At 35.9% G+C, this 16881-nt stretch overlaps 1 protein-coding gene across 1 annotated transcript in view; it reads right to left on the bottom strand.

Moving 5' to 3' along the window:
• Positions 1–15275, bottom strand: part of gabrb4 (gamma-aminobutyric acid type A receptor subunit beta4) — a 49918-nt gene extending 34643 nt beyond the window's left edge. The window contains exons 1-2 of the mRNA XM_042711350.1: positions 13724–15275; positions 11240–11334 (exon numbers count right to left, since the gene is read on the bottom strand). Of these exons, the coding sequence (XP_042567284.1) occupies positions 11240–11334; positions 13724–13803 (175 nt within the window). The 5' untranslated portion in view covers positions 13804–15275. The remainder of the gene's footprint in view (positions 1–11239; positions 11335–13723) is intronic.
• Positions 15276–16881: the final 1606 nt, after the last annotated feature.

Genomic DNA, 16881 nt, shown 5'->3' with positions numbered 1-16881 from the left:
AGCTACTGTCAAGCTACTGAAAAATGTAGTTATATTAGTAGCATCGCTACTTATAGCTAGCTACTCCCCAACACTGATGATGGAAACCATTATTTAAGGGTGTAATTTTATTTTATTTATTTATTTAGCTTACATCCCATTCGTTTACATGGAGAGGGAAAGTTTTACGACCTATACTGTAGCCAGCCAGCTGATGGTGATCAAAATGTTTTGGATTTGGCAAATCCAATAAAATCAAATGCAAAAATACTAAATAAGCATTATTTTAAATAATCAACTAATTAATTCATTAATTCATTGATTCATTCAAGTAATGATGAGGGTGTCAAACTAAACTTTCTGGCATTCCCCCTATAAATTGTATAAAAAACATGTACTTACTTTTTACAAGACATGGCACAGTGACAGTGCAGATTGCAACCTGTGTCTCCTGTATATGAACACGATGGTCAACACACATCTAGAGCACATGCCAATCAATATTTCCAAAAAAAGTAATTTAACTTGTGTTTATCAGTTGATTGACCACTGTGATCTGCTGATCCTATCAGAAGCAGTTGTTCAGAACTATAAAGCATGATACATTTACCACAGAAATTATTAATAATAATAATAATAATAGTACAATACATTAATTGTCAGTCACTGACCACTACCACCCATGCTGTTAAGACTTCAGCCCAATATTCCTGTCTTTAGAGTACATTCAATCAAGAACTGCAGTCTCTTAAGCCATCTAGTCTGACCTCATTGAGGCCAGTGTCTGCAAGATGGTGGTGTGTTAGCAGTTAGTGCAAACTATTTAGAGAATGTGCTGGTGTCCATGACAACCTAAACCTTAGGTGGAAGCAAACCCACTGCAACAACATGATGTAATGTACTACATATCAGAGTATTTCAACTTGTTTCTCTGTTCTATGTTGTTGTCATACTGCTGCTACAGTAGGTGATTGCTCATTGGTTTGAATAAAAAAATCCCACCCATAATTCTGATACCTAAATGTGGCTTGGCTGTCTCGTTCAGTTTACGTCTGTTGAACTGTTTCTGTTGAAGTTTTATTGTCTGCCAGGCACAGGTTGCATGGTTTGAGGTATCATTCATGTGCACTCAGTAATTTTTTCTTCATATTTAAAAAAATATACAGTCACATGTTTGTTTGTTTTTCTATGCAGAGCAGGTTACCTCAGGTGGACAGACGTGTTAAAGGAATTGTTCATCCCAAAATGACGGTGAGTAAATGATAAAATAATTTTCATGTCATTCCAATTCCTGGCTTTCTTCTGTGGAACACAAAAGGAGATGACTAAAGAATGTGCCTCAAAATATCTTATTTTGTGTTCCACATAAAAAAGAAATGCAACCCAGGCTCATTGGAAAAACACGCTTGTGGCGACATTTCTGCAAAATTATATTATGTTGCGACACTTTCAAAGTGAAATATCCAGTGAGTAGCACTACAAGCATGTTCAGTTTCATTCGAAAAAGATTAACAAGAATCTTGAAGTTTATTACATTGGTTGTTAGACATATTGCGGCAGTTTGAAGTGTCCAAATACACTAAACCATAATCCATAATCAATAGTGATAACAATATCAAACATGAGAAACACAACGCATTTGCTGAGGCAAACATGACATTTTCAATTTCATTTTCTATTTTATGAGGTGGCAATTTTGCAATAATTTGTAAAGGGGGAACTGTACAAAGTCTTTATTAATCAGTAATCTGCCACTGTAATCAATATTTTTGTGAAAAGGAATAAAAGCTGTTGGTGTTTTACTTTTTACTTAGCTGTTTTTGTGCAATATTGTAGGTAGGGGCTTGTTTTTCCAATTAGCCTATGCTGTAGAAATGACATGAGGGTGAGTAAATGATGGCAGAACATAGCAGAATATTACCCTTTTTTTTCATTTATGGAATAAATTAACTATGTCTGAAGACAAATATAGCATCGAGTAATTGAGAACTTTGCCAAAAAAAAAAAAAAAAAAAAAACTTTAAGGTTTGGAGTTTTTTTCAGATCCCTAACCCTAAGAATTGGCAATAGCAGTAGTGATGCTTGCCTTAGTAAACACCACTAAAAATGTAGTTCACCTGCAGAGAACACCAATGCGTCTAATGTGGTAACTCCGACCTGGTTTAATATCACGATACTTGAAAAAACCAAGGAGTAGAGTAAGCCTCATTCTTGAGGGAAAAGAGTCCATGTTCACAGCTTTACAGATGTGTCGCCACCATTTCAAGCTTTGTTAACGGCGGGATCTGAGACCATAAAACCCATTTTAGAGGTGATGACAGCTAGATTTACTGTAAAGTGCCATCCCCAGAGCGAGGGGCTCAAACTGGAAGGCTAGGAGAGGGTTGGTAACCAAGTCCTCTCTTTTGCAATTCTTGTTCAAAACATCTGCACAGCAGTTCCCCTTTTCCTGACATTGGGGGAGTTCTGCTGCTGGCCAGTGAACCTGTACTTTATGTCCAAATCAAACACAGCAGAAACCTGTTCTTCCCTTTTCCTGGCATTTTAAAGGAGCTCAGTAAATATTCCGTGACATATAAGCAGAATAAACTCTATTTGACTAGCACTACATCCTGCATTTTGTCAGATGTGTTTGTTACGCTCGTACAGCTGTGGAGCAATATCAAATGGAAAAAATAGGGAAATTATTGTATTGCTTAGTAAGGGCATCTTGGTAAAATCACAGCTGACATCACAGTGCAACCCAGCTATGCATTTTTTTTTTTCTGACACAAGCCCCTGAAAATGGTTACTCAGAAAATGGTCATTTAATGCGATTTAATTTTTTCCTTTCTCTTTGGAGTGTTACAAGCTCTTGGTGCATAAAAAAGATCTGTAAAGTTGCAAAGACTAAAGTCTCAAATCCAAAGAGATATTCTTTATATGAGTTAAGAGTCAACCACGCCCTCCTAAAACGCCTCATTTAAACACACCTCCACATGTCTACATCACGATGTGGGAAGATTTGCAATAATGCTGCCCAAATGTTCACACAAAAAAAGAAGGCGTAACTTTTATTCTCAGTGTTGCCGCCGGCGCCATGTCGTGGATACACTGTGTTTTGTTGTGAAAGTGAAACGACTTTGTTTGGCCTTCCAAAAGAGGACACAACTAAAAATCAGTGGTTAAGTTGTATTTACAACACTGTTCCAGAACAGTTCAACCCAAATATTCAGTTGTGTGCAGCGCATTTTACGGAGGACAAGGACTGTTTCCTGAACCAGTAGCCTACAATGCCGGTGTCTGTTTCTATAAAGTAGGGCAATTCCAACTTTGCAAGGTAAGTCTGGCGCTTCTGACTCACAGTCTGTAAGTACATTTTTATATGTAAAGAATTTGCCAATGATGATTCAAACATGAGTTTTGAGCAGTGTAGAGTAGAGCTTGTTGTTTGTTGTTTCTCCGATCACAAATGCAGACATGGTTTTATGTTTAAAAAGACAGTATAAGTCATTATAATCAATAATTATGCCCCCACTGGATGCAACAAATGCCTTGTCTGTAATGGCTTTTATTAGTCTCGTCGTGCCGGAACACACAGCATCACAGTATGGTAAGTGGAGTAACATTTCCGTCACACACTTGAGGTATTCGGCCAATCACAATGCACTGGATTGCCGGCCAATCAGCGTATACCTCTCTTTTCAGAACGATGAGCTTTGTAAAAATCCACCCGTTTCAGAAAGGTGGGGCATAGAGAAGAAACAATAATGTACAGTATGTGGAAAATAATGTTCTTTTTGAAACTTAAACCACATAAACACATAAAAAAATAATGTTCTTTTAAGCAACATCATATGACCCCTTTAAGACAGCGTACAGACATATACATCCTCCCAAGTTAAGATTTATCGAAAGCTCCTTGCCCGTGACAGTTGCATGTAATGCACAGCAATGCATTAAGCTTGAAGGAGAAGTGTCAGCTTGTTCGTTCCATCAGAGTGACTACATATCATCAAACACACCCACATACACTGTTGTCTAGGGCCGGGGATAGTAAATCACCCTGCTAACGAGATGGTCTGCCCTCTGGCTACTCTGCACTGCTATTTGTCTTTGGACTTGGAAACCATTTGGATTATATATCGGCCCTGTGATGTAAATGTACACGTGAGATGTGGTGCCATATAGCACTTGAGTTAGGAATCCTATATGTTTGCATCTACAGAAAATGACCACTTTAACAGTAGATGCACCATTAATCTAATGTAATTTCACGTTTTTCATCCTTGCTGTTTGAAATGCTTATGATTCAATTTTGTTTAGCAGAACATGGCTTTTGAATTGAATGAAATTGGGTATTGCCTCTGCATTATGACACCGAACAGCTATACATGCTTTATATTTTTTTCTATTACATGTTTATTGCATAGTTATAACACATCTGAGATATTTTTGTGACATTTCTCCAAATTCTAAACTAATTTACAAAGTGTTGATGTAACAAAGATTTTAAAACATTGCCAATAGTACTGAAGCTGAAAGAGACACAGATAACCCAGCACGGGAAAAACACTTACTGCTACAATTTACAGGCCACTGCATTTTATTAGATTCCCTGCAGTCCATGGGGGCCACTTACATCTTGGGTAAAATGGTAAGCTCCTCAAAGATAATGTAATTAGCAGCCTTGAGTTCATAGTTTCATTTCAGTGGTCTCTCTCTTAGACTACATGCCTTACTCCTCAGGGAGCAGGACACCCATCTTTTTCATTTCAGAGAGAGGGAATCTAGCATAGTGTGAACGGCAGTAATCTGATGTGGGTTTTATATCTTAGATCCATATATTAAAGTTGGCACAGCATATTTGAATAAACACAAAAGCAAATTAAATTTAAGAGCTACAGTGGATGGATTGTCATGACATAACTTCAGTTTTGGTCTGTTCATCAGATATTTTATGACTTTTGAAGACCTGGAACAGGATGCATAAGTCATCTGGACTGCTTCTAATAACATTTTAAAGAACAATCATTTTGTTGCTGATAAGGTAATATATTTTAAATGTACTAACTTGCAACTTCATCATTACAAATTAGTAATCATAAATATATTTAAATATATGACATGCAAGTTTAGAAATGACTTTAAAGTATATTTAAGTTTATCGTAAATGCTTGTCACGACATTCGACAGTACAATTTAACCATTTCAAAGAGAGAAGTAATTATAAAATTATTATAATAGTAACTGTAGCAGAATTAATATAACCGTTAACTAATCTGTTTCAGATTTCATATCAACTCTAAGAAATGATATTTTCGTGGCCACAGAAAATAACTTTCTTACAGTACTAGTGAATTAGAGCATGTAACAAGATCGGATCATAAAAGAGGTCAGTGAGCCAATGCTGACTTGTACTTTCAGAGGGAAAGTTTATGACTCTTTGCCTTCGAACGTGGTATTTTGCATATGTAACTGGATTGGGTGCTGATGCAAAAACTATTAAAGAATCTTAGAACACTAATATGTTGCATAGGTATCAACCTGTAATATACATTCTCATTTAGATAATCAAAATACAAATTCAGATACCAAACATGGTATAGGTGAGGTTACATTAACTAGTGGTTCTATCATAAGCACACATAAAACAGTATACAATACAAAAAACTCTATACAAGACAGTAACAATCATACACACAATGACTTGGGGATATACATTTAATTCATAGAAAAGTCTGGCTTTGAATTCATAAAATAAGTCCTTTCCTATGGGCAGTATGCGTCTGTTTCAAAGTGACTTCCAGTGGGGTGAGGTGAATCCCATTGGGCCATAAAAGCTATGTTATCTGGCTGAGGTGTCCTGACTGCCATGGTAACCAGTGTCCTGGGTGGTCATTCAAAGACATCCCGGCCCCCAGTCCGATTGGGGTCTGTTGGATTATTTGTTAAATATAACAAATAACAACGTGTCTGATTTGTCCATCCATTACATACATTTGCAATCAACATGCAATTAGTTCAAGTGCCCTGAAAACATAACATTCATTTTGCACTTACGTATATATTATTTTAAAGCTTATTATTTCTGTATTATTTTCTCTAAATATCACTCTTTTCAAAAGTATACTAAATTGTATTTTTTTTCCACAATGGATTCTTGCAGTGTTCGTGTTGCATCAGTAGCACTGCTGTTGGCATTAATAGTGGCCTTGTCACTAAATCAGAGAAATGTGGTTAATTGAGATACACACTTTCAATCTGAACCTTTCTGTGCAGGCAGTTTGTAATAGGATCTCAGTCAAGCCATCCTCTGATTCAGACAAACAGACAGGAGCCTGTTCTGTCAGAATGCCCTGTGTGTGGGCGGATGTATGTCTGGAGGGGTGCCGGGAAGCATGAACTGCTTATGTAATGTAAACACAAACAGGTTAATGTTGTGCTGATGTTCACACATATGTACAGATGAGAGAGAACTATGACCCTGGTATGCGAGAGTCAATGTTATTGTGTTTCATTTTTTTAACAGATAAATGTGTATGAATGCTTTTGTATATTACAAGTTTACATGCTGTAAATACCTTACACACCTCAGCACTCAGTAGGATCCAATTGTCCTGATATCTAAGATGGATGGATGAATGGCTTTTTAGAAAGGTAGTTTTCTTACTTATCACTTACAGTAATTACTAAGCACCTACTAATTACAATATTTTACAAATAGCACTGGAATATCCTACTTTTATGTCACATTGTATTGAAAACACAGTTAATTATACTTATAATTAATTATTAATATTATAATAATATTTTAGAAAACTGAGGTTCACTAGGAAGCTCATGTTTGAGTAATTTTATTTCCATAGTGTGAATATAAAAGATAACAGTTATTGTTATTAAAAAAGAAAGAACCCCTTTATGATGCAAGAAAAAAAAAAGGTCAATGATTTATGGCCTCGGGTGTGACATGTTGTGTATCTAGGCAACTGTATTCATGTTCCATTCTGTTGATTAAACTTTCAGCATGTTTTTTGATGAGCGACACATAAACAGGCCCTGGTGACATAGCCGGACTGAACCAGACCTGAGAACATGAAGGTATCTTATTTCAGAGAGGATGTCTTGAAATGAGAAACAGCAATCTCGTAAATTCAAAGTCTTCAGAGACCTTCAGAGGCTGCCCTGATTATTGGGGTTGTAAATAAGGGCAGCACGGGCTGTAATTAATCCACTGTCTTCCTCTATTAGACAATGGGGAATTCTGTTTCATTTGAATGAATCAAAATGATCATTTTCCATTGTCATTTTTTTTCAATGGAATATTCACACTGTTTAGCAGATTATTCATAAGTGTTCATGTACAGCAGTTCACGATCCAAAAATAAACCCAGATATGATGATCAGGATTTGCAGCAGGTTTTGTTTCACTCTAAAGAAGTGTATTTCACAATAATAGCCAGCTGATTGTATACAGCTGCTTACCTAATGAAGAAAAAATGTAATGAAAAAAAAAGAAGTGCAAAAAGCCCATCTTGTTGGCAGAGGCTATTTAAAATAACTCCACACACCATTGTCTAGTTCCTCTCCCATTTCCAATTGCATATCAGCTAGGAGATGCATTTATTTCAAAGTAAATTAAGGAAATATGATTAATGAAGTTCCTAACAGATATTTAATTGCCCTATAATTGAAATTGGATTTGATCAGCAGGTTCAATATTGGGACCTAACCAAAATGATTAAGGTTAGGTCCCAATAAAGCAGCATCCATTGTATGCTTTTAATAATTTTCATATAATATACAGCTGTATAATAAAGCTGTATTGTGTTTATCCTTTGTGAAGAAGGGCAAAACATACATACAAAAATGAAAAATTAAAAAAAAAAAAAAAAAAAAAAATAGATAAAGTATTTCCTTTTTTAATTTAATAATAATAAAACAAGATCATAAAAAGTACAAAGATCAAATCCAGTAAGAATCAAACCATTCATCATATTGAATCCTTGAAATGTCTCTGAAATATTAAATGGGACAGTAGTACCTCATGAGGAATGATTATGATGATGATTACAAGTAGATAGACAACCACTAGCATATTTCACCCTAAACGTCAGATATGATCTCCAATTTCTATGGACTCATCAGTGTTTTTAAAGTCATATCCCACTCAAACACAAAACGCAATTTGAATTCTGCTTAGACTGTACACCACATCGGGCTATTTGTTGAGAACGGGAGCCAAAGCCAATAACCACAACGCAAACACAAAAGGCAACGACGTCGAGTGTAAAGCAAGGCTGAATAAAATGACTCATCATCTACTGCTGCTGAAACAATGAACACGAAGAGGGTGAGAAGGGTTATCTTATACGTTAGTCTCAGCCTCACAGCACACCCATGGAACATTGAATGGTATTTTGTAGAAATGCTTATAATTAGGACTGTCGATTTAACACATTAATCTAATTAATTAGTAATGGGGAAAAAAATTAACACATACACTTTTTTAACGCAATTAACACACCCGCCACATGTACGTCATCTTACATTTCATGAAGTCTGTTTGAATTCTGCTCATGGTACTTTGATGTCATACTCCGATCGGTCTGCGCAGTGCCGCTTCAAGTTGAACACATCCATACAAATTCAAGATATTGAGGAAGTTTTCATCTCTTATATTTATATAATATCACACAAGCAACGAGTGCAATATTATATAGTGCAAATGTGATATTGATTTTGTACAACAGTTCAAAAAATAAGAACTTAATATTGTGTTATATTTTTAGACACAATATTGTCTGTTTTGCTCAGTTTTGATCAACACAAACTGTGTTGCATCTCCGAGCAATATACTGTTTCTGAATGAATCGAATGAACCAATGGCTCAATGGCCCATTCATAAAGAGAGACACTTTCCTGTATGAATCATCTATTTAAACGAATCAAAAAAATTACATTATGAACTTCTAAATGAGCATAAAATGGAAACTTTATGTGTTTGAGACAAACATAAGTAAATTAACTAAATATCCAAACGATATGTAACGCTTTGTTTTCTATTTAATAATAAGTGCATTTAGAACATTTGGGGAGACAAAATCTACATATCAACTCTGCTAAATAGTACAGAAATGTAAAAATTTGTGATGAACACAATTTGCAGGTGCAACCTTAATTGTGTCAGCAAATTAGTACAGTACGAGAACAGTACAGTACAATCTCTAATAAGGTATTTGCAATAAGAATAATGACAATGCTTATTTCAGCACATTTTGAGGTTTGTTAAACTAGATTGCAGATATTTCTTTAATAGCATTCAATTGTTTTGCACTGCAATACAGCACACTAAAGTGGTGCAACTCTTTTTATGTGTGTGTGAATCCATGTATGCTCGCATGCGTAAGCAGACTTTGCATTCATGTGTTGGTGCGATTTGAAGGGCGCACGCACACAAATACACCACGACCAAACCCCGCGGCTATCCCTCTAGCTGGACAAAGAGATGAAGCTCTTTTAGGACGGCCTGGTTTCTCATCCACCTAACTGGCCTCTTTCTTTCCCTCCATCACTATCCTCTCTGCCCTCTTCACCCACCCTCCCTCTCTCTCTCTCTCTCTCTCTCTCTCTTTGCTGGCTATAGCGTAGCTGCGGTCTGTGTCCAATTAAAATGCATGGCGCTCCAAAGCTGAAGTTGGTCAGCAGTTGTGTCAGGAGACTTGGGCACTGACTGATGATGGAATTATCAGGATGTGATAGACTACAGTTCCCTGGTGTGCATCAGAGCGGATGCTGCTCCCAATACAAGTGTGCAGCGCTGCAGGGTAACTGACCTCACATCAGTGCTCTGTGGAGGGGCCATCACTGCTGATGAAATGACTGAAAATTCTTTGAGTGTTGTAAAAACTGTGTTGAAGAGAAGAGATGGGTAGTAACTGATTACATGTAATCTGGATTACGTTATCAGATTCCAAAAATGAAATCCTTCAATTAGATTACTTTTTAAAACACTACAGTTTATTGATTGCATGGTTAGATATTATTCACACAACAGCAATAAACTACGGTAAGCATGAAATATTTAGTAAGGGTTTTATTTTGATTGATGTTATAAAATGATTCATTTTAATTTTACATTTTTATGATTTCATTAATTATTAACTTTTGGTTAAACTCACAAACACCTTGCAGTTCCTTCACAAATGCCAATTTGAGAAACCCTGACATAATGCAATGTTCAATGCACTTCATGTTGTAAATAACAAGAAACGGATTATATTTTCTTACTTTTTGTATTTTAATGTCATTATGGTACAAGATTATCCTGTTTAAATCAATGTGATAAACAACTTAACCTAAAAGTAATTTAAAAGTTGTCCGATTATATTACCTAAAATGTGTAATGTAATGGATTATGTTACTAACTACATTTTTTGTCATGTAATATGGAATCAGTAACAAACTACAATTTATAAGTAATCTACCCAATCTAGCTTTAATGAAGAGAACATAGAACGTGTTAATGATCTCAAATTGGTCAGTGTGTTCTAAAATACTGTAAATCAGACAACAACGCAGCACAGAATTTTATATCGGACTTGACATTTCTACCAACAAATCCAAAAATACCAAAAAGCATCTATGGTAAAAAACATAAATACATTCTGAGAGAATCTACATATATGATATTTGAATAGAGCTGAAATGAAAAGTATTCTGTAGCAAATTTATAGTCTCTTTGCAATATCAGCGGACAAACAGAAGGCTTGTGATAGCTGGACAAGCTGACTTCTGGGTGTGGTGACACAAAATTTTCCCTGACTTTGGGGTTCAAAAAGCATCTTGTTGTCCTTCAACAATGTGAACGTGTGCAGAAATATGGACCATGAGCAGCAAGCTGTAACGGTGTGCTCAGCCTTTGTGAAAACTGTACCAACACAACTTTTTCCAGGGGGCGGGGGGTTACAGAACAGCACAAAGTGCCTTTCCATCTCAAACAGCCCCTTGTTTTCTTTCAGTATTGCTTAACCTTGAGATTGATGCTATTAAACGATGAGATATATCTCAGCAATTTCTAGAAAATGTTTGCCTTCGTACATTCACTTTAACATTAAGTCTTGACATGAGACCACAAGTAAAATACATTGCATTGCATGATTATATACATACTGCATCAGTCAATGATAATGTTTATCACTATACTCTAGATAAGTGACCTTTTCTACAGTGACTGGTAAGGATATACAATTTCACATTTCTAATAAAGAATCATGTGTACCTCCGAAGTCTGGCCGAAGGCGGATGTCATACCCCTTCAGCAATTTGTCCACTGTCGTCTTGGCCACAGATATTCCGGTATGTCCGGTGGAGGTGCTGCAGGAGAAAGAATTGAGAGAACTTTTTGTTAAAATTCAGCAAAGCAATCTATACAACATGTAGCTAATTTGTTAATTCATGTGATTTGATTAAATCATATTTCCTTGATGAATTTATTGCTCTGCATTTTGTATTTATTCAGATTTTCTTTTTCTTGAATGTCGCCAATCCGAAGAGGCTTATCTCTAGATCAATTTAACCACCACATAATCATTAACATCAATATTTGGGATTGAACAAATCATTGCTTTTTTTCAGGGCATAAACTGTTATTGAGAGTGCCATTTAATCCCAAAAAGTAACACCTACAAAAAGCACACTTCTTCACAAAATGTACAGCTGTGTCATTTTGCTGAATAACAAAAACCTTAAAACATCATATTGTCAGTATTCAACAGAGGGTGGTCAGTTCAACATGCAGCTTTGACGACTGGTATGACTGGGTTTATATGGTTCAAACATGCAGTCTACAGCCAGGGTTTTCAACCCCTGAGGCACTGTGAACAGATGGGTAGTTGATGCATAACATATCCCTTTTCTTCATCAACATCAAGATTTTAGGATAAAATGTATATGAGTGTTTAGATGAAATGGTAGACCGTTTTACCACTTTGCCCTCACTAGTTTTTTTTTTTTTTTTTTTTTTTTTATGGTTATGTGGTGTGACAATTAATTTTTTTAAAGTGCAAATATTCAGTCTCGATTACTATGAGGTCATTAAAAATGTACGCCTATTAATTAATACATAAAATAGTTTTAAATTCAGAATAGAACATTACACAGCAGGACGTATCAGCTAACAAAAATATATAGTTACCTGTAAATATAGAAACATATTCTTTATATTTGTATGTTTAATAATGTATTAGCGTTATATACACACACACACACACACACACACACACACATATATATATATATACATATAAGTAAAATGCAAGTATTGGGGGGGTGTGGCTGAACATGTAATTGGGGGTTCCTGCTGGGTCTTTAGTGGTTTAACACGTCCTTTTTAGGTGCATATCTTAGTGGTTTTTATTTAATTATTTATTTATTTATTTTAACAAACAATAATTACAGCCTAGGCTATGGGGTTTCAAAATGCATCTGGAGGGAAAAAAAAGAAAGAAAGAAAGAAAGAAAAGAAAAAATCCGCTATGCACACTAAACTGAATGGAATGTAGTAAAACGTCAAAATGGCGTTGGTTTTAAGCCACCACTGTTGATTTCATGTTTTTACTGACTAATCATAGATAAACGACGTGTGATGAGTATAGGCATCGATGTTTAAAGTATAATCAGCTTGTCATTTGTCTTACAGGTGTTCCACAAACACAGTATGACACAGAGAACAGATATGTGCATTCGGCCTCTGAGGCTTCAAAGCCACGTCGCATCTCAATGATCACCAATGAACACATGTCATTAACCATTATTGACTGATAGGCGTCGTCGTTTTTATTCTTATTGGCTGAGTGATGATGGATCTCTTCTAACGCCAGCGACATGGTGGCATGGGTGGGGGTGGATCAGAAGAAAAACATTGCTCATTTGTATATTTGTATTTCACTCAATGGACCGTTGCATAAAATAATAATAATAATAATAATAATAATAATAATAATAATAATAATAATAATAATAATAATAATAAACATATTGGTTACAGATGTTGGAAAACGATGTTAAAAATAAATAAATAAATAAATCGTTAGTGTTGCTACAACATATTGCTTATACGAGATTCAAAACACAGCTCTATGACCTGAATTTAATTGATGCCAGAATACTGAGTTGTCACTGATAAATCACAAGCCCAAGTGGATGTAGAATATGGTTAGAAAATTGTAATATATATATATATATATATATATATATATATATATATATATATATATATATATATATATATATATATATATATACTAATTATTATTATTATTATTATTATTTAATTAATTCGTTTACTGTTTAACTGAACAGTTTTTTTTTTTTTTTTTTTTTTTTTTTTTTTAAAGGGAATAATGAATAAACGACAGGAACAAAATAAATAGTATGACAAATTATAAAGAAACAAATATGTTTAGTTTTCAATAGGCCTATATGCGCTATAGAATCAATGCGAGCATGTTTCCTACACATATGATTTCTCCTCCCCCCCCCCCCCCCCCCTTCACTCTCAAACACTGCTCATACATACACACACAAATTTGACTATTTATTCATATAAAAAGAAAACAACAACAACAAGAAAGTGGCATAGAAAATTTACAATTATGTCATGATTCCCTGTCTGTCAATCATCTGGGTGTCTATTAGAATTTGACCGACATGTGGGCTCATTTATTCAATCAGTCATAATTTCCAATATGTATAATATTCTTACCTTTGTGCAAAGCAGACAAAGGACAAGGCCGCCAGAGCAGAAACAATTCCACATAATTTGTCTTCTTGATGACCCAACATTTCCACAAATCCGTTTATTCAGTTTCAGTAATCCAACCGCCCGTGCTCCAAACTGATGTCAAAAAAAGAAAGAAAAAAAGAAAGAAAGAAAACAATAAAAAAAAAAAAAAAAATGTAAAAATCCAACAGAAGGGGATGGGAGAAAAAAAGGCCAAATGAATGATTGAGATCAAAGCATCAATGCCCACATTTGTGATGGCCCGCGGGAAAAAAAGAGAAAAGAATCAAGAAAAGAAAACCAAAATAAATAAATAAATAAATACAAAAATAAAAAAGGGGGAAAAGACACAGAAAAAAATATTTAATTGGTCCCAGCTGTTTTTCTTCAGCTATGGAAATCCGTGCAGGTCAGAGACCCCCTCGATCAACACCAGAAGATCAGACATCTCTCAGCTTCGACAGGACTTCTGGAAAAAGTGCTGAAAAGTCTTCTTCAACCAAACCATGGAGAAAAATAAATAAATAAATAAAGATATGATGATGAAAAAAAAGAAAAGAAAAGAAAAAAAAAAGAAAAAAAAGAAGAGTATCAGTCTCCTTCTACACCTGTCGTCGCAGTTTCCAGGTCCAAAGCTGTGGACAAGCCATGGCTCCAGTGATGCTCCTTCAAAGAGGGGGTGCTCCACAGTATGTGATATTTTTATTTATTTCCCCCCTCAGCTGTAAAGGTTGGAGGTGGGAGAAAAAAATGAAATCTGCATCCCCTACTGCTGATGGTTGAGATGTTCCTCTCAAAGTCACAGGGGAGAAAAGATGCACATGTAAAGAAATGCAGCAGTAAAATCTGATGCAGACGTCAGAGCTTGTAGTCCATAGTACAACCTTATACGAAGCAGACGCAGAAAAAAAAAAAAAAAAAAAAAAAAGCGCGATATGTGTATGTATCACAATAAAACGCTTGAAAATGTCCAATATTTGTCTAGTCTACTGGAAAAGCCTCCTTATCTCTCGCTTGAATCCCCGAGCATGTTCCTGCTCTTGTTCAGAGCAAATGATGACACACTTCAATTGCAATAACACCTCCAGTAACCGAGAAAATAATCAAGACTGGAACAAAAATCTCCGACGCACACGCTTAGATTTCAAAACAAGAGAAAAGGACATTGTCCTTTTTTGAATGTGCGGAATAAAATGCAGGTGTTTGTTGAAAAAAATAAAAGCGAAAGCGAACTAAAGAGGAAAGGCAGTCTGTCCACGCGCTTGTCTAGCGGAGGAATGATGTCTGTACTTGTCGGCTCGCGAGCTGCAACCTATTAAAATGCTGCGAGAGTATCCCGGCGCATTTTCATGCCTTTCTTCCACTTTTCCACATTCTTCAGCTCAACACACCCTCAAAAACACAATGGATGGATGAAATAACCATTTAAAATCAGAACCGCTCTTTGCACGCGCAAACATGCAGTTTGAAATGTCAGATAAAGATTAGCAATCAAATAAAATGATAAAAATGATTGTGCATACTGCACAGACACATAAGAGGTGTGATTTCTTTTCCATATATTTTTACTCAGAAGATAAGGGATGCAGGCATTTGCTGTCTAGTTGCTAGGCAACCATGCTAGCAGTGATGCAGGGCAGCGGTGTTTCGATGGCACATTTAAAGGAGCTTCTCTGTTGCATCTCCTGGACATGAGGGCCCCAGTGGGGATGTGGGCATCCTCGACCCCCAGTTAGCTCCTTGATGGTCCCCACTGAATGAGGAATATGTATGTGAAGGGCAGAGATAGATGGCCGTCAGCACTATCTGCAAAAGTTCAGCTGCACTTTACAAGATTAGTTTAATGAGGCATTAAAAGCCATATCAGCAACACCCCCTGATTTTACAGTATATGTTTACTGGGTGTAATGTGGAGTGGAGTCAGATGTGTGCTTGGCAGTGGTCTATATATGGAATCCTAATGAACTGCCTTATATGAGAATTTTAAAACCTTACTATTGATCCTCCGTGTGTCACAACGAATATTAATACAAATGATCACATATCTATTAAATACATTCTGCTGGGCTGTCCAAGTCTTTCTTCTCTGAAAGAAAGGCCCAATAAGATGTACCTTTGCTGAAGACTATAACTGAAGAGTAATTTTAGGACCATGGACAGCATCATGTCCACTCAGCTGTGAAAGAGTGGGTTCAGGACCACGGACAAGGTTCTGGATGTAAAGCTAAATACTCAATACTCAATAAATAAATAAATAAATAAATAAATAAACAACCACACTGGTTGTGTTTGTTTTCATTTCAGTTGTGGGCATGTACAAAACACAGTAGTCAGAGTACAAGCCCAAAATATATAGAGTACACATGTTCTGGACACACTAAACAAGCTTCTTTGTCTTTTAGAACTAGTCTTATCCTTATGTTCCATGTCATTCACTTGGACAGTCTATTGTTGTTGTGCTTAATGTTCTGGAGAGGAAATTCCAGTGGGAGAAATGGGTGAAGCAACCTTTTGCTTTCATAAACTAAAACATAAATACTGTATATCATTCCATCCATCAAGGCATACACATTTAAGCAATTCAAACTATATATTGTTATTGTTGTGACAGCTAATTAGGTAAACCAATCTACTAACAACTTATAGTTGTATCTTGATTTTAAACGTCCAACAAAATACGAAAGTCTGCTTTAAATGAACACATTCAAACCTTTTGTTTTTCTCAAGATTATGAAATTCCAAATTATGGCATCACCATATGGTCATTTTTGGTAGCGCTATCATCACCAGCTCGCACATGTATTTTACAATGAATATGCATTAGTCAGCCTCTGTGTTTGAGAGTTACGGGGGAAATGTATCATGTGATTAGCTAATGGAGTCATGTTTGTACAAGTAAAGTCCTGCTAATCCCATAGACCCAAGGGTCGAATCAACCTACACTGATACAAGTTCTTTCTCTGGTAAAAAAAACTTGACACACCTCTTTCAAGTGCATGTAGAGAATAAGAAGGCCGTTAAGACACATTTCCTGGTTACTTTCAAGTTTCGCCCTCTATCCAACCTCGGGTTGGATGCAAGACATCTTTACAGTCATCTCATTAAAGTAACGTACTTTAGCGAGAGCTCCAGGCTGTCCG

Source organism: Cyprinus carpio, chromosome A21, assembly GCF_018340385.1.
Source record: "Cyprinus carpio isolate SPL01 chromosome A21, ASM1834038v1, whole genome shotgun sequence".
NCBI lineage: Eukaryota > Metazoa > Chordata > Actinopteri > Cypriniformes > Cyprinidae > Cyprinus > Cyprinus carpio.
This window is presented reverse-complemented; position numbering and strand designations above follow the sequence as displayed.